At 34.1% G+C, this 18844-nt stretch overlaps 2 protein-coding genes across 3 annotated transcripts; both read left to right on the forward strand.

The window, feature by feature from the left end:
• The first annotated feature begins 528 nt into the window (after positions 1 to 528).
• LOC114382800 (bifunctional dethiobiotin synthetase/7,8-diamino-pelargonic acid aminotransferase, mitochondrial) lies at positions 529 to 9625 on the forward strand. Of its 2 annotated transcripts, XM_028342418.1 has the most exons (14): positions 532 to 1299; positions 1398 to 1568; positions 2613 to 2874; positions 3103 to 3183; positions 3448 to 3568; positions 3913 to 4061; positions 4446 to 4540; positions 5107 to 5222; positions 5304 to 5441; positions 5826 to 5959; positions 6061 to 6192; positions 6953 to 7087; positions 8565 to 8677; positions 9209 to 9625. In XM_028342418.1, exons 1-14 carry the CDS (start codon positions 662 to 664, stop codon positions 9387 to 9389), a joined length of 2466 nt encoding a protein of 821 aa, XP_028198219.1. In that variant the 5' UTR covers positions 532 to 661; the 3' UTR covers positions 9390 to 9625. The 2 variants fall into 2 exon arrangements, 1 of the variants encoding a protein (XP_028198219.1); XR_003660289.1 differs by lacking the exons at positions 8565 to 8677; positions 9209 to 9625 and adding an exon at positions 6475 to 6548 and having other exon boundaries at positions 529 to 1299; positions 6953 to 7080.
• A 2193-nt stretch (positions 9626 to 11818) lies between these two features.
• Positions 11819 to 18184, forward strand: LOC114382250 (calmodulin-binding protein 60 B). The gene is made up of 9 exons (XM_028341534.1): positions 11819 to 11966; positions 12345 to 12481; positions 14179 to 14254; positions 14957 to 15015; positions 15231 to 15724; positions 15832 to 15992; positions 16068 to 16271; positions 16635 to 16854; positions 17213 to 18184. The coding sequence occupies exons 2-9, from the start codon at positions 12384 to 12386 to the stop codon at positions 17794 to 17796; spliced, it is 1896 nt and encodes a 631-aa protein (XP_028197335.1). The 5' UTR covers positions 11819 to 11966; positions 12345 to 12383; the 3' UTR covers positions 17797 to 18184.
• The last annotated feature ends 660 nt before the right edge of the window (positions 18185 to 18844 follow it).

Raw genomic sequence — 18844 nt, forward strand, 5'->3', positions numbered from 1 at the left:
AAAACCTGCATATTTTTTGTGATTTTGTTAAATTTTTGGATTTTGTTATAAAAAACTGAATCAAACTAACTGCAATGTATAATTATATTAATTTTTATTATGAGAATTAGTAATAAGTAGTAAATAATTTATTATTATTATTTTACTTTATAATGTATATTTTACTTTCATACCCTAAAAATGAAAATGATGTATCAATTGTGTTAAATATCACACGATGCATAATTTATTATTATGTTAAAAAAATTGATAATAAAATTTTATATTAATATTAATTAGAAGTGAAAATAATATTTTTTTAAAACTAAAATATGGTAATTTTTTAATAAAAATAAATTCATTTTTAAAATAATATACCATATATAATAATTATATAAATTTAATTAATAGTTTTAAATTATGATAATAAATTAAAAATAAAAAAAATCTTAAAATTAAATGGAACCAAACCATAAAAATTTAATTTGAGTTATATTTAATTAGAAAAACATCTTATCTAAAAACCCAAATTGCACCCCGATTCCCCGAAAGTCCGTGAAGAATTGGAGTATATCTTTTCAAATTGCTCTTGCTTGGTTTCCAAGTTCTTCAAACAGCGGATATCATTCCAGGTTTCCCTCCTTTTCCACTTGGTCACTCATCTTCTCCTTCGCCAATAGACATGTTCCGCTTCCCCTCCGTCCTTCTCTCCCGCCGCCTCCACCGCCGCGAACTATCCTCCTCCACCACCTCTCACCCGCCCTCCCTCCCTCTCTCCCACCCCATCTACCTCATATGGGGCTCCAACACCGGCGTCGGCAAAACCCTAGTCTCCGCCGGTATCGCCGCCGCCTTCCTCCTCTCCTCCCCCACCCCCTCCCAATTCCACTACCTCAAGCCCCTCCAAACCGGCTTCCCCTCCGACTCCGACTCCCGCTTCGTCTTCAACAAGCTCCGCCAACTCTCCCTCATCCGCAACCCCCACATTCCCCTCTCCGCCTCCCACCGCGTCATCAACTTGTCCCCTGCCGTGACGGCGTCAAATCCGTTGGCCGGCGAGGAAGGAGTTGGGCCCCCTCCGGAGCTGCTCTGCAAGACGCTGTACGCGTGGGAGGAGGCCGTGTCGCCGCACTTGGCAGCGGAGAGGGAGGGTTTGGTCGTGAAGGACTCGGTGGTGCTGGAAACTCTTGGTGAGTGTCTCGAAGACGTGGCGGAATGCGGGGCCGGTAAGGAGAGATCGGAGGTTCTGTGTGTGGTGGAGACTGCTGGTGGAGTTGCCAGTCCAGGACCTTCTGGCTCGCTTCAATGTGACTTGTATAGGTCTGTGTTGTTGCAATCTTGTTCTTAATAAGAATTGTTGCCAAATTTATTTATTTATTTCTGGGTTAAATATGTTTGTTCTTTTTATTTTCTGTCAGGCCATTCCGTATTCCTGCAGTTCTTGTTGGGGATGGGAGGCTAGGAGGCATTTCTGGAACAATATCAGCTTATGAGAGCTTGAAGCTGCGAGGTTATGATGTTGTCGCTGTTGTTTTTGAGGATCACGGTCTTCTAAATGAGGGTCCACTGATGTCTTATATGCGAAACAAGTAAGCTTGATTACACTAGTTTTTATATTTCCTTTCTGATTGTGACTTGAAAAACAGATAGCTTTTATTGCTCTTAAAGGATTACTTATGTTCCTTTTTCTAAGCTTGTTTTTATAAAACTGAAAATTTTGGACTGAAAAGGTTATAAGCACTGAGCAGTGAGCACTAAATCTCAAATTTTGAAAACATTCTCTATTTTAAGTACTGATGTCTTATTAAACAAATTAGTCAACAGTAAAGGTAAAGCAAAGTATTGGCAATTAATTAAATTAGTCTACAATAAAGGAAATGATTGTAATTTAGTTGGTTAAATAAGAAAATAATAATTGTTTTTATGGTGAATGCATTTAATGACCTCAAGCATGCTGAATGGTTTCAGCATTATTTATTTATTTACTTAAATTCATTTTTGGCAAGTATTGAATAAGCACCCCTAAAATCTTGTTTGGACTTTGGACAATTTACACAACATAACTGTTGGGTAAAATATTATAATGAATTTCAAAAGAATTAGTTTGAATGTTTTGCATATCAAAGGTGGAGTTTCAAGTTTGAGAATATTTATCCCATTTTTTTTTTAGTAAAATGATATTTGTTTGAGTAAAATTGATAAAATTACTATTTATGTGCTAATTTAGTGAGTTGGACACATTTATTCGAAAAAAAATGTTGCTTGAATATTATTGGTGGGGATAATTTGATAAAATCAAATATTTTGACGAAAGTAAAAAATTTAACCTGTGCCAATGTGGGTTTGAGGCTTTCAAGTTCCAACTTTCAATACAGAATCATTCTCTGCCAATAGGTTGCCAAATGTGGGGTTGAAACTTGAAATTTTCAGCTCTGAATTGAGCTTTATAAACAGCCCCCCCCCCCCCCCCCCCCCCCTTTTTTGTATATGCATACTTCCATGCATTTAAAGTTCCTTTATAGCCGCATTTATGATTCAACTAATCATTAATCTTTTTGATTTTTGGCTTTTCTGCTGTTTTGCAGTATTTTTGCTCTATGTTCTTATATACTATTTTTGCTTTCTGAATGCAGGGTCCCTGTTCTAGTGCTACCACCTATTCCAAAAGATCCATTGAATGACCTAATGGAATGGTTTGAAAGTTCTCATTATATATTTAGTAATCTAAAGGAAATAATGCTATCAGCTTATTTTGAGAGAATTAAAAAGTTGCATGACATGCCAAGAGAAGCAAGGGATATCATCTGGTGGCCTTTCACTCAACACAAACTTGTTCCTGACGGTGGGGTCACTGTAATTGATTCACGCTGTGGTGAGAACTTTTCTATCTTCAAGGTTTGTTTCTCGTAAAATCTTTATTCATTATTATTTTTTAATTCCTTAAAGCTTTGCAATAAAAATCTTATTGGGCTGCACTATGTTGTGCTTAGCTTACTGCATCTAGTGTTTACTTTAGAGTTAGATTCAGTGGTTTTATGGAATTACTTCGTTCATACTTCTTTATATGTATTTTGATATTGACACATAGATTTTTTTTTGCTTCATCTTGTGAATTTTTTTTAGGTTCAGAAGACAGAAGTCATAGCACCACAATTTGATGCATGTGCTAGCTGGTGGACTCAAGGACCCGATGCTATAATGCAGGTCATCCTCATTTTAAGCTATTAACTCTGTTATTCGAACTAAATAATCAAATTGGCTGTCTGATTGAGGGACAATAGGACATATACTTAAATAGTCAGTTTGAAGCCCAAATAAAAAGGAGGGTTGAATGTAACGTTTAGCGTTTAATGAATATATTGTTATTTGATACCAACTATGTTTGGCATATTTAAACTTGGTTGCCCCTTCATGATATCATCTCTCCAGTTTTCCTTTAATGCAATCTTTCCATTTAGGTGATTTCAGACTGAACTTGCTAGGGAGATGGGATATGCTGCTGCAAGATTTGGGCATGTAATGTTCCCTGAGAATGTTCATGAGCCAGCCTTGAATTGTGCTGAGCTTTTGCTTCAAGGTGTGGGTAAAGGTTAGTATGTCCTTTTATTACTTTCACATTATATGCATATGGGTCTGTGTGTGTATAAACTATTGAGATTCCACATTGACTAGAAATATGACCAATGTAGTTCTTATAAGACTAAAGCAGTCCACACTCCACACTTTAAAAGTTGATTTTGTGTGGTTGAGTTAGGATCTGAATTCTGATCTCAAAGCTATTTGATACTTCAACTACAAATATACGTTTCAGTTTAATCCTACTGATATTTATAGATGTTTGCCAATGCTCATTGTTATCTATTGAATGATGATACATTATTTTATGAGCAGTTTGAAGTTCTTTGCATAGTAGCTAACTCATTTTTTGTGCAGGCTGGGCTTCTCGGACATATTTTTCGGACAATGGATCTACAGCAATTGAAATTGCTCTCAAGATGGCGTTTCGTAAATTTTCTGTTGATCATGGACTTATTGTGCATTGTCATGAGGATACCACAAATGAAAGATCCACTGAGCTTATGGTTGGTGCCTTCAGTCTTTTAATTAATCTGTGATAGTTTTTGTCTCAGTGTATAAAGTTCAATTTTGACTTATGAGGATGGTATTCTATAAAAGCAATGGTATAATTTGCAGTTAAAAGTAAAAGAAGGGGAATATTGGCTGCTAATATCAGTCAAGCCCTTTTTATGCTTGGGGAGAGCAAAGCAATAGTTTGAAAACAAAAACCACAATGTTATGTGTCAGGCATATTTCCTTTTTGATTGAATATTTGTGATTATATGCTTGAAGTGTCGAAAGTTGAGATAATACAGCTGATATGTAAAATGTTTAATCCTTTTTATTAAATTTCATTTCATCCTATGAAGTTCACATGTTTTTAATGCTTGTGGATTTCACTATTTCAGGTCCTTGCACTTCAGAGATCTTACCATGGTGACACATTGGGTGCTATGGAAGCACAGGCACCGTCTTCTTATACAGGCTTCTTGCAGCAACCATGGTATAGAGTATAGACATTGCCCTCTACTGTGTATTTGTGAAATTGAATTTTTCTAATTTGTTTAATCTTTTGACTATTGTCATTTTGCACTATATTGTTATCAAAGTAATATGTGATAGATATTGGCTAAAAGTACTCCTCGTGAATTTGTAGGTTTTGAGTTGGGGATTTAGCTAGCACGAGAGTTTATAATCTCTCCATGTAAAACATTATAAGTAAAGGTGTTGAAAGATAGACCAAAAATAGACGAAACAGTTTTGGTCTGTGAATTTCTGTTCAGCATAGGTCCGATTACTAGTTTTATTTATTTTAGTTATTGGTTAAAAATCTATTCTTCATGTCAGTATACTTTTGTTTTACGAAGCTATGTTCTATTTTGTTTGAGAATTTTGATATTGATTGTTAGCTTGAGCCTTGATACTGTAGATCATCCTTTCTTGGAGCATATTTTCCATATTACTATCAGCCTATCAGGGAATTGATTTTAGTTTTCTAACCTAGCTAATACTCATGAAACCCTAGCCAATACTCCTGAAACCCTTCTAAGTTTATATTCTGTTTCATAGGTACACTGGGAGAGGTCTTTTTCTGGATCCTCCTTCTGTCTTTATGCACAACAGTACATGGAATGTTTCCATACCTGAAGGGTATCATTTGGAAAGTCTGAAAGGGAAAAGTATCAGTAAGTTCAAAATTTCCAACTTCAATTCCTTTATTGATTACTGTTTAGAATATAATTGTTTTATTGTTGATGCTTTCACAGCCTTTGCCTCACCTGATGAAATATTTCACAAGGGCAGAGATAAGTCTGAGCTTGCTACAGTTTATTCATCTTACATATCAAAAGTATTATCTGGATTTAGAGGGTCAAATAATGTTGGAGCATTAATTATGGAACCAGGCAAGATATTTGAGATTTTTCTTTTGCAGATTATAGTACCATTTTATTTTCTGTATCACCTCATGTACCCTTAATAATGTAATCCTGTTGATCTTATATTAGTTTAGTACATGAAACTGAGAAGAAAAGTTTCTCACTTTACACACTTCAACAGATAACACATCGAAGTACTTATCTAAATTATGCCCACAGTAGCACAATTACCTGTGTGAAATGTGAATGAGAGTGGTTCTAGGTCTTTCATACAAGTGGTTTTTTTTTTTTCTAGGTTCCTATATCTTCTTTCTAAAAATTGTTTCAGTGGCTCTCTGGATATTCTAATTAACTTATTTTCACCTTTTCTGGACATTGATCATCTCATTTGGGGCCTGAGCTGTTATGTAGTTATCCAAGGTGCTGGTGGAATGCATATGGTTGATCCACTTTTTCAGCGTGTGCTTGTTAATGAGTGTCGGAGTAGAAAAATTCCAGTAATCTTTGATGAGGTTTTTACTGGCTTTTGGCGTTTGGGAGTAGAGGTGATTTCTCTCAGTGACTGCTATTCTCTTATTTACAAAACTGTTTTTCATATTGTTCATTAGTTCATTTGTTTGATCAGCAGTTTATATTTTTCTCACAGACTGCAGTGGAGCTAATCCATTGTGTACCAGATATAGCTTGCTTTGGGAAGCTGTTGACTGGCGGAATTATACCATTGGCAGTCACCTTGGCAACAAATGCTGTTTTTGATTCATTTATTGGAGACTCAAAGGTATTGCAAATTTTTTTGGAAGACTTCTCTTTTGCAGGTTGGCTAGTAGGCACGGAAAGTCTGAAACTCCTGTTTTATTAGGTTTTGGTGCCAATGGAATGGATTTGTTATTATACTGATATTACTGACAACTAATGTATCATTTTTGCTGGCTGCTTTCCATCATACTTTGATTATCTAGTGAAAATTCTTTTGTTAATTTCCAACTTGATTTCCTTTTTGATTTATCAACCTATACAAACTATTAAGTAGCTTGAAATGATTGCTTATTCTTGATTGTAGGTTTTCTGAGTGCTCTTGTACGTTTGTAAACCAATGCCTGAAAATATACTGCATGATTTCTTGTGAAGGCAATGGTATTTTTTTTATCACCATTTGTATTTTAAGCAATTGACATGAATCTATGATAGATACTCCCAGTAGTTAGTTAGTTAGGTTAGTTGGTTGAAGCAAATTTATATAGCATGTGTGCTATATAAATAAAAAGGGAAGTGAAGAGAGAAGAGGCCATGTTGTCAGTTGTGAGAGCATTGGAGTCTTTGTGCATTGGGAGGTGCAGACCCCCTTGAAGTACTACAAGTTAGGCACTGTATTTAAAGGAGAAATCTGTTTTTTTTTTTTTTAATAAAACACGAGGTTCAATCATTATTAATTTGCTCATTATTTTTGGTCATACTAGTATTGTGTTCATGCGAAGCAAAGTTCCTGGACAGTGTTTTGATGACATAATAAAAGTGATGTATACTCTTGTTTTGGTTAGCTCAAAGCCCTTTTGCATGGACATTCTTACTCTGCACATGCTATGGGCTGCGCTGCTGCTGTTAAATCAATCCAATGGTTTAAAGATCCTTGTTCCAACCCTAACATCACTTCTGAAGGAAGATTACTTAGGGAGGTATGATTACTGTGATTTTTTTCCTCTGAACTTATTATATTAGCTTCTTACTCCACATAATAAATAAAAACCCAGAAGAGCATATATTTAATTTATATTTTTTTGTAATCCTTTTCAAGGTTATATGACTGGATGACAATACACCAACCATTTTTTTGATGTATTTCTTGCCATGTAATGAAACAAGGATTTGTTATTCCCTTGTTAGTTGTTATTACCATCCTATCATGCATTTTTGAATTTGTGCGTTCTTGTTTTTGCTAATTATAAATTGGACAAATGTTTAGTGTTTCCTTTCTAGCCTCTTCACTTTACTTTTGCTTGCCATTATAAGATGGGTATATAGTTTTTGTATTCAACTTAAAATAAAATTCAAGGAATTCATAAAGTAAATGTTCTACATGATGGAAATCTTTCTTGGACAATTTTTTTTGATTTGGATAAATTTTTTTATTGACTGTTACAACAAAGATAAAAAGTGGTACATTTTCTGCTGATTATGATAGAAACATTTCTGCCACCAAGTTATCTGTTATGGACTATGGACCTTCACATAGGAATGATAGGATTGAGTCACGGATCTAGAAATGGGAGATTTCTTGCAACCTAGAGTAAAAACGAGAAACATACCCGTCCTTGATAGAAACCGTCCCAAACTAACAAGTTTTCTGAAATTAATTTATCATCGATAATATTCCTATCAGATCCGCCCTTTAAAAAGGCTTACAAAAATATTCATAATTAATAGGATCATAATTAACAATTATCCTAATAACAAGTCGTTGGTTTGAGTGAAATTGAACTCAGACCCATTAAGCACTCAAGACCCCTTAAGCAAAGTCTCAAATTCAAGTCTTGTGGATGAAAAATATATGATTGGAAGGGGATATCCACTAAAGGTTGTCAGAAAGGTCTCCCAATGGAGATAAGTCAACTAGAATATATTAAACAAAATATTCCTATCAGATCCGCCCTTTAAAAAGGCTTACAAAAATATTCGTAATTAATAGGATCATAATTAACAATTATCCTACTAACAAGTTGTTGGTTTGATTGAAATTGAACTCAAATCCATTAAGCCAAGTTTTGAATTCAAGTCTTGTGGATGGAAAAACGTGATTGGAAGGGAAGATCAGATCCACTGAAGGTTGTCAGATAGGTTCTCTGATGAAGATAAGTCAACAAGAATAAAGAAAAAAGATAAATTGAAATAATTCATGATATAATAAAAGAGATTTGGTAATACTAATTAGTGGCACTCATCAGTATCTTTAATGAAACAAATGATACTTATATGTTCTAGTTTCCATAGACTGACATGGTTTGTTCCAGTAATTATGGGACTTGTCAAAGTTAGCATTGGAAGCTTTTCATATGAAATTCGATATGGTTGCCCACTGCCTTAACTTAATAAAGTATGTTATTTTTCACTATAGAGTAGTGTTCATTTGATCAAATTTTTATTGTGCATTTGCAGTTATGGGATGATAAAATGGTTCACCGGATTTCATCACACCCTGCAATTCAAAGAGTAGTTGCTTTGGGAACTTTGTGTGCCTTGGAATTAAAAGCAGAAGGCAATAATGCCGGGTATAAATTTATCAACTTTATCCTTTCCCCTTTTCAATAGTTTTGTGCATCTCGTTCCAGAATTCCTCTGTTAGAAAGCTTAATATGCATAATTTATGTATAACTGTGTCATACAAGAGTTAGTATGTTCCGAAATAAGTGACGATTGCAAGTAATATCTGGTAGTGTTTATACTGCTTTGCTACTACTGTAGTTTTGGTAGTTGTGATATTAAATTCCCCTAAAAAACTATTACAAGAGGTAAAAGGAAGCTCTTGAGAAAAGATGGTTTTGATTTTAGCAACGTGTAGATTGACAAAATATATCTTGGTGGTACTAAGATATGCCAGACTTAACGAGGGCCGTGAACTACAATCCAATGTGTAATAATTGGTCATGCATCCTTCTGTTACCTGCAGTTTTTTATTTTCAAATTCTTCTTGTTACAAAAACTTTTTAACTTTTTGATGGGTAAAATGTACAAATAAACCATTAATTTTGAGCACTTATTGATCCTTCACGAGGTTTTCTTCTAAATAAAGTTATACACAGGTATGGATCGTTGTATGCAAGACCACTTCTTGAGAAGCTTAGGGAAGATGGTGTATACATGAGGCCTCTGGGTAATGTCATTTATCTGTTGTGTGGACCCTGCACATCTCCAGAAGTTTGCAATCAACTACTCGTCAAACTTCTTAGGCGGCTTGAAGAATTTGACGTATGTAAGAATTGAAGTGGATAAGTCTAATATTCCTGCTATGGATTTTGGCTAAGTTTATTGCTACTATTATTTTTTGTGGGGGAGGAGGAAGGGGCATGAATTGTAAATCCAAGGGTTGCAATTAGCTTGGTTTTTTTTCAATTCAGTTAATGTATTTTATTTATAAATAAAAAATGTATCTTATTTCAATTCCCACCCTCCCCCCATTTTTAAGATGTTATTAATAAAAATGTTAAAGTATTTAATCATTTTCTTTCAATATTTTTGGAAAAAAAATCAAGTTATGTAATTAAAAATATATATTAACTGGAAACAAAACCAGAATAAATTAAATAGTCAATAGGTCTAGTTCAATCAATTGAATAGAGTGTGAGTAATTGTAAATTTTTTGATATTATTTTTTATTTTTATGGATAAAAAAAATAAATTAAATATAACCTTAGTTATTTATTTTTTGTAATGTATATTATTGTTTGAACGTTATGAACTTTTATTAAAAATGAATTATTTGATGTTGGATTTAGTATATATACTTTATCGATGACCATTTTTTTTAGAGAACCTGACTTAACCTATTTCTTAATTTGAGAATGATTTTTTTTTCCAAAATAAATATTGCTCTAAATTATGTGTCTGACAAACATTATTACGGACTACAGAAATATAAGTAGTATATTTTTAAAGAATGTGTTTTTTTTCTTTTGATTCTGGAAGAATGGATTGACAAGCATTGTAGATTGACAAAAAAAAAAAACATTATTATGATTTCTAGATGTATAACTTGCATGAATAACAATGATGTTAAGATATCTGTATTCTTAATTATATTTTTGTACCATGATATTTTATTATAATTTAATTATGAAAAAAATAATAATGATTTTGTTTTCATATTTGGTAAGCTGAGGGGGCTATTTTCCAAAAAGAGATGTATAGAGACTCTTATAATTCAGGTTTGTTCTCTTTGTATGATCTATTAATTAATTAATTGGTTTCTGAAAATTAAATTTTAAATACGAAGAAAGAAGTAATAACTGATTTATAAAATTGCTAATATGAAGAAATAGAAAAAAAATGAGAGATATTGATTGAGTATTTGTAAATAATGTCTAAATATCATTACTTATGTAAAAAAACAAAATCCTATCAATATACAACTGTTTCCTTTTTTTATTTTATTTCCTGACTTATAAACAAACGGCATTAATGGATAATTTTTCATAAATACTTATAGAAAAAAATAAAATGTAAAATGAATTGTGCTTTTTTAACAAGTTTAAATTAACTCATGTACTACAATTTTTAGAGAAGTCAGATAGAAGAATTTTATAAAAGCTAAGTTTATAAATTGATTTCAAGTTTATAGAAAAAATTTGATTGATTTTTTTTCTCTTGTTTATGAAAAATATATAAAAAAGGTTTAATTACTTAAGAAATTAGGAAAGCCATCTATAAGTCGATTGAAAAGGAACAATTTCGCAGATTTTGTTGGATGTTTCATCAATTTTGCTCGATTTGGCAAACTCACGTTGAGTTAACGCCAGTCTACAGCTTTCAAACTGCCCCAGCTCAGTTTTCTTACACACACCCCAAACACTGACTAGTTTTTGTGAATCCTCACGTTTTTAATGGTAATAAAACAAAAAAAAATGTTGACCAATAAACCCTACTAGTATTCTGTTCCTCACCCTGAAATTAGGATTTAGAATTTTTAATTAATTGCAAAACCAAACTCTCTCTATGTATCTATCTATATACACCGAATCCTAATGGGTGACTCTGCCAACGTGTCGTTGAATTGTTAGTTTATTCTCCTACGCTATTAATTAAAGAGTGCAAACAAGAGAAACTCTCAAGTGCTCCCGGCCTGCAACATATATATCATTTTCACCATATAAATTATTCATGTCTTTTCAATTTGATAGACAGCTAATGTAATATTATGTACTGGATTTAATAACATAACTCTATTAACAAATGCCTTAAGAACATTAATTAAAAAGTAAATAATTTTTTTATTAAAATTATAATAAAAATATATTAATAATATTTTCAAAAAATTTGTTATTTTTGATTCCTTAATCCGAAGTTGTGATGTTGTGGTTGTAGCATGGTGTTATCCACAACAAAAGCAAAGTGATGATGTTAGCAGTTAGTCACCCAGTGACGTGATCGGAGAGTACAGGGTGTCTGCAGTAACGTAGCAACTAGCAAGTTTGGTTTTCTAATATCATCCACCAAACATACGGCTACGATTGCACGACAAAAACTCAGAAGCATGATCAAAACAACGCAATAAGCGCATCATCGTTAAATAAGAAGATTAGAATCATCATACGTGTGAGTAAGACGTTAATTCAATTGGTTAAGTAATAAGGAACATTGTTCCGCAAAGTAGGTGATTATTCCCCCCTCCAGTTGAAAGTCTCCAGAGTAGACCGTAACTACATGAACGAACTGAAACTGTTGGACTTCCAACTAAGGCAAAACCAAAACTCATCTCATCTCATCTCATTTTCTCGCTCCTCTCTCTCTCTCTCTCTCTCTCTCACACACACACACACCAAACACTCTCAAGTTTTCTCTCAGGTAGTAGCATAGCACCTTCGTTTTCTTGCTTTATGTTTCCCTTTACTTTATCTCTCTCTCTCTCTCTCTCTTTTTTCTTTCAATTTTTCAGCTCGGCATAAACAATTTTGTTAGTTTTTTAAGTGTGTTTACTTCGTTTCCGACTGTTTTTCGATAATTTGCCGCTAGAGGTTGCATATTTCGGGCTTCGCACGTGCGCAATTTGAAGGGTTTTTTTTTGTGAAATTCGAGTTTAATTTGTTTTGTTCCTGTAATCTAGATCTGTTATGAGTTTCGTCTTTTCGGGCGCTGTAGCTGCTAGGGTTTCGTTGTTTGCTAGTTTCTTGTTTTAGTGTAGTTGATAGTGGTGAGTTTCTGTGGTTTTTGGAGTGGTTGCAGATTTGGTACTTTAGGGTATTGTTGAAGGAGAGAGTGTAAATGAATAAACCAACAAGCGACGCAATTAATATGGGGAAAAGGAGCCTGGAGGGTGGAGAAGATGATCAGCCCGAACGAAAGAGGCCTGCTCTTGCCAGGTAAATTAATTCCTCATCGTTTTTCAATTGTGTGCTTCCTTGAATTTCCATTCTAAATCCACCTTTTAAGTTTGGGGGTGAGAGTGGGATTTTAATTTTGACTTGGTCACTATTTTGCATTAGTTAGTTAATCCGAGCAATTGATAATTTGTTTGTTGGGGGGGGGGGGGGGTGTAGAATTCTAGTTCTAATTAAACATGGGAGGTGCTGTTTGTACTGATTCCCAGTTGGAAGCAGGTCAAAGGAATGCCAATCCATTGTAATCGAACAATATGCTTACTGCTGAAGATATTTTGAGTGTTGGTTAATTATATCACTATTACTAATTTTTTACCCCTAATTTGCTACTTGAGTCTGATGGCTGTGCCTATCTTACTGAAGTGCTGTTGTAATTGAACCTTTTTGTTGTCAATTGTCATTTTGAATGGAATATTACTTGTTACCAGTGTTTGAGACATACCGGTGTCATCTTTTCACTGTGGTGGCTTATGTGAAAATGCTCTTCTTGATGATTTTGATTCCATTTGAGTATATGATGTCATGCTTTTAAAAAGATTTTCTTCCTGATACTTCTAAATCATCCTTGTGGTTAAAACAGTTATTTGAATGGCCAAGCAAAGTTAACCAAGGTTGCATCAGTTAGTTGATTTGTTTTTCTTGTTTGCTTTTTTGCCCCTTTTAAAGTAAGAATGCTTAATACTACACTGTCCTTTATATCAGAAACAAATGACTAATTCATCATACTAATAAAAGTAGGTAAGTTAGTTAATTTAATTAGTATTATTATAAATTTAAATCTTATTCCAAAAATACCCATAGAAAGTAGTGGTAATATTTAGTGACACTATTCATAATTCAATAGATGATGCTTTTTCCACTAATGGATGTGCTTGCATTGTTAATAGGTCAATAATGCATCCACTTGCATGGAGAATGAATGAGCATCTTTCACAATAAATTAAGGATATAAAAGAAATTTAGCAAGTATTACATCTTAAAGTGGGTCCATGTTTCTTATAATTAGGACCAAAACAATAAATTCATTTGTTTCTTATAAAAAGGACGGGAGGGAGTATTTGATTGAGTATCTCACTCATTTTCTTATCTAATATTCTTCTTCCTTTAATAAAAATTTTCTTGTAAAAAGGTTGTAACTCGGAATATACTAATAAATATTGTGACTTGAGAGATTTTATCTCTTTTCTTATGATATTAAAAAATGTATTACCTCCTCTTAAAAAACAATTGAAACTTGTTTCCTTGGTAAGGAAGGTTATTGGCTTGATATTATGAAGTGCATAGGTGGGAGGCATTTCCCAGTGCATAATCTACAGTCATTCTCTATAAAAAAAAAATTTAAAAATTTTCCCCCACGTTTACTTATCTGAGCATGTTTTTCTATTGTTTGTTAATGACGTTTTTTGTTTGTTCAAATGCACTCTAAAAACGTTCTTCGGAGTTATGATCAAATTAGTATTCAGTAACTTATAACAAATGAAATGTTTCAGTGTTTATTTCAAGTAAATCAATATATATATGCTTTTAAACTAAAATAGTTATATGATTATTTATAAATTCATCTGTTAAACTTATAATGAAAGAAGATTTTATTTCTTATTAATCATAATCCATCTACTTGTTTCTAATTTATATTTATTGTTAGTTTCCTATAATTGATTGATACACATATTTTGCAGTGTAATTGTGGAAGCTCTCAAGGTGGACAGTTTGCAGAAGCTTTGCTCATCTTTAGAACCCATTCTTCGTAGAGTTGTAAGACATTTGGCTTCACACTATTTTCTGCTATATACTTTTCTTTTTGACATGCTTATCTTTTTGGTTTGGGGAACTGGGGTTATGCATTCTACAAAGTTATTTCCTTTTTACTCCAACTGGAAGCCATTTTTACACATTACATCAATTTCTGAAGTTATGTCTTCTGATATGCTATTTGAGAATGCTGGAGTATTTGAAGTGCTACCATGATATAGGCTTCAAAAACTCATTTTTATCCTTGAATAATGTTGATTTGGGATTTTTGGGAAAATTTATGATTTCTCCCCGATTTTTTGACTTATTAACGTTGTTCTTATTGCTCCTAGTTTGATGTAGTATAAAAGATTTTGGATTATAATATTTAAACTAGTGGTTATCCTACTTACTGTATTCTGCTATAGCATTTTCAGAGCTGACTGCTATGCGCCATAATCCAAGATTGGTATCTATGTTGTTTAGATCATGACAGTATATTGCACAAACAATCTGCTTTCAGTGTTCCATCTAACTTCATCTTATTCTTCCTTCTTAGTATGTCATGATTATAGGTCATTTATGTGAAAACAAGTTTGGCACATGATTGAGAAAACGAGCAATTTTGTATTCATAGATGAAATTATACTGTAATATGATTTATTATGTTATACTTGTAAGTTTCTGCATTTGGTTCTTAATTGATTCAGTAATACTGATGAACAGGTCAGTGAAGAAGTGGAGCGTGCTTTGGCAAAGTTAGGTCCTGCAAGACTTAGTGGAAGGTTTAAGAAATTCTTTGCAAATGCTAATCATTAAGAAAGTTGCATTATAAAAATTAAATTCCATTTGCCTTTTTCCCACCCTTCTTATATTATGTCCATCCTTTCAAACATATACATGTAAACTGTCACCACTTCAATGCCACCATAACATCTGCCATTTAAATTTAGTACCTCAGTGAGTCTGGTATTTTCTTGTGACAGTTTAAAAATTCCAGGTCTCCTCCTAAAATGATTGAAGGCCCTGATGGTAGAAGCTTACAGCTGAAATTTAGGTCCCGGCTGTCTCTTCCCCTATTCACAGGAGGAAAAGTGGAAGGCGAGCAGGGGGCTCCAATACATGTTGTTCTGATGGATGTCAATAGTGGAAGCGTTGTAACATCTGGACCTGAATCCTGTGTTAAACTTGATGTTGTTGTCCTTGAAGGCGATTTTAACAATGAAGATGATGAAGATTGGACTCAGGAGGATTTTGAAAGCCATGTGGTAAAAGAACGTGAAGGAAAGAGACCTTTGTTAACTGGGGACCTGCAAGTGACACTCAAGGAAGGAGTTGGGACATTAGGGGAACTGACGTTTACAGATAATTCCAGCTGGATAAGGAGTCGGAAATTCAGGCTTGGCTTGAAGGTTGCATCAGGTTTTTGCGAGTCCTTACGCATTCGTGAAGCTAAGACAGTGGCTTTCACAGTTAAAGATCATAGAGGAGAACGTAGGGCTATGCTTCTACATCTTTTAGTTTTTCTCTAGCATCAATGCTCTCCCTGCATCTACACTTAATACCATCTTTTAAATTTTATATTTTGACCTTTTTCTCAGTATATAAGAAGCATTATCCACCAGCATTGACTGATGAAGTGTGGAGATTGGAGAAGATAGGCAAGGATGGGTCATTCCATAAGAAGCTGAATAATGCAGGAATAGTCACAGTTGAAGAATTTCTTCGGCTTGTGGTTAAAGATCAACAAAAATTGCGGAATGTAAGTTTAGGTTTTGCGTCTTAATCTTGAAGTTAGGCCTTTTTCCAGTTGTTTTCTTATATCATTCAACTGTAGATCCTTGGGAGTGGTATGTCAAACAAGATGTGGGAGGCTCTTTTAGACCATGCAAAAACATGTGTTCTAAGTGGGAAGCTCTATGTTTATTATCCAGAAGATGCAAGAAATGTTGGCATTATTTTTAACAACATCTATGAGCTGCGTGGCCTTATATCAGGAGACCAATTCTATTCTGCTGATTCTCTCACTGATAGCCAGAAGGTTAGTCCGTGTCATGTGTTTCATCTGCTGATATTAATAGATAATGCGACTTTAAGTGTTTGATGAGCTTCTGTAGTTCTCTATGATAGTTTTTTCTTCTCCAAAAGTTGAGCATGCACTTAAGTTACTGGCATACTTCAATTTATTAATTTAATTGATGCAGCATTGCTGTCTGTATCTTCTTCCCTCACACTTGCACAAACATACAAATATTGAACACAAATAAACAAGTAAATCTGTAAATGTTATGTTACTGATTAAGAAATCCTAGATAATGATCAGGACTGTAACATTTAAGACTTGCCAAGGCTCAAAGTTTGCAGTTTCCTTTAAGAAATCTTCAAAATGCTTTTGCAAGTCCAGGTTTATGTAGATTCATTGGTGAAGAAAGCATATGAAAATTGGGATCAGGTTGTGGATTATGATGGCAAATCACTCGTGAATGCTAAAATTGCTTCTGAAAATGAACTTCGGGTGGAGTCAATTGATTATGGTAGTGGTTTAGATCATCAACTGCAACTGCCGGCACTTCCCGTGTCTGTTCCTTCTGAGCAGCAAATCAATTCAGGGATGCCTGTTGGAGGTAAGCATTACCATTTCCTTGAACTCTGATTTGATGGATGTCTCTCCCCACCCCACCCCATCTCTCTTTTCATTTGGGCTGGGGTGGTCAGATTCAGTTACTTTTGTGTCTCAAAATATGATTTGAGTACAGCTCTCCGATGATAATATTGATAGAAATGAGATATTTTCTGTAATATTGTAAATAAGAAAATTTCAAGATTAAGAAAGATATCTTAAAAATGAATCTTCTCCCCCCAAGGGAACTATTGCATATACATGAATAAATTTGTTTGTTTGCAAGCGTTGTGCTACATTGCTGATTGCAAGTGTGTGATGATCTTGAGTTGCAAATGTATGCTAATACAATCCCTTTTCAGGTTATAATGATAATAATATAGTAATACGATATCCAACCCAGTCATTGATTCCAAACTCCAGCTCCCGGACTCAGTTCGATAGCTCATTATATGTGTCTAATGACCAATTAATTAGCAATGCTCACCAAACCCAAAGCACTAGTAATGATCGTGGCCCAATTGGGTTAGCTCTTGGTCCTCCTCAATCATCGACATCAGGGTTCCATGCTGGTAGCTCTTCTATTCAGCCATCTACTATAAATCCTTTTGATGATTGGTCACACAACAGGGACAAGGGGGCTGATGAATTCTTTTCGGAAGAAGAAATCCGCTTCAGAAGTCATGAGATGCTAGAGAATGAAGATATGCAGCAGTTGCTTCGCCTCTTCAGCATGGGAGGTAATGGCTCCATGAGTGCTGAGGATGGCTATTCATTCCCATCATTCATGCCATCTCCCAGTATACCAAACTATGATGAGGATCGCTCTCGCCCAGGCAGAGCTGTTGTGGGATGGCTGAAGATCAAGGCAGCAATGAGGTGGGGCTTCTTTATCAGGAAGATAGCAGCTGAGAGGCGGGCACAGATAGAGGAGTTAGATGAATAGGTTGTTCGGACAATGGTTGCAGGCTTAACAGTTAGCCTTAAGATAATACTGATATTCTGCAGATTTAGTTGTCTTTATCAGTGCCAACCAAATTGTGCAGTCCATGGTGTTAATATTCTTGATTTATGCATCTCTGTATCTGATTTGACAGCACGTTTGCCCCAGTATCCTGTACAGTTTGTTGAAGCTTAGGAAAAACTGTGATTGTCAATTTGTTTTTCACTTTCACGTTTATGCTCCTCACTTTCCATTGGCTTTGGGTTTTTAGGGATGATGTGTTTACGCAACCTCCCTCATATTTGAGACGATAACTAAGATTGGTCATCTCACTGTATATTTTGAGCTACTTGATTTTCTATTTATATTACGAGTTATTATCTTGTTATCATCCGTGGCTGTCTTACTGTTATCTTGTGCTGTTGAACATTGGATGCTCGTTATGCTTTTAGTTGTTGATTCTGAGCACGGAAGGATTTTCACAGTATATCCATATCCTGTGTTGGTTTGGCAGTGTCTTCGTATGAAAGAGAAAGTAGAAAGATTGATCCGTTTTGCAGTAGTAGGACTGATTTCTCATTCCCTGAAGTACGAAATCATCCCATCAAAAGGTTTTGGGTCGTCGTAGTTGCTATAAATAGGCTTGGTTAACCGGCCCTCATTTAATTTTCCAATGGAAAATTAATTCTATATGAAAAATATCTTGTAATGTATATTTATAGTTTAACTAAATTAATCATATATCTTAATTACGTATAATGGTTTATAATATTTTTAAAATTAGTTTTACCTAATTTATAAATAAAATTTTGCACTTAATCAAAATATATTTCAATATAAATTTATATTTGAGATTAATTAAGTCATTCATTCTAATTTTGTTTAAAAATTCAGAGCTAATTTTATCGATATTCTTCCTAAATTTATTAGGAGGAGCTCAATTTGGACCAAGTGCTTGTATGTTTTAAATTCTAATGAAAATAATTTTTAGCCTTCATACATATACCTAAAATTTTAATCACATTTTACTTGCGTTGAAGTGCGAGATTGA

The sequence above is a fragment of the Glycine soja genome, chromosome 13, assembly GCF_004193775.1.
Source record: "Glycine soja cultivar W05 chromosome 13, ASM419377v2, whole genome shotgun sequence".
Classification (NCBI taxonomy): domain Eukaryota; kingdom Viridiplantae; phylum Streptophyta; class Magnoliopsida; order Fabales; family Fabaceae; genus Glycine; species Glycine soja.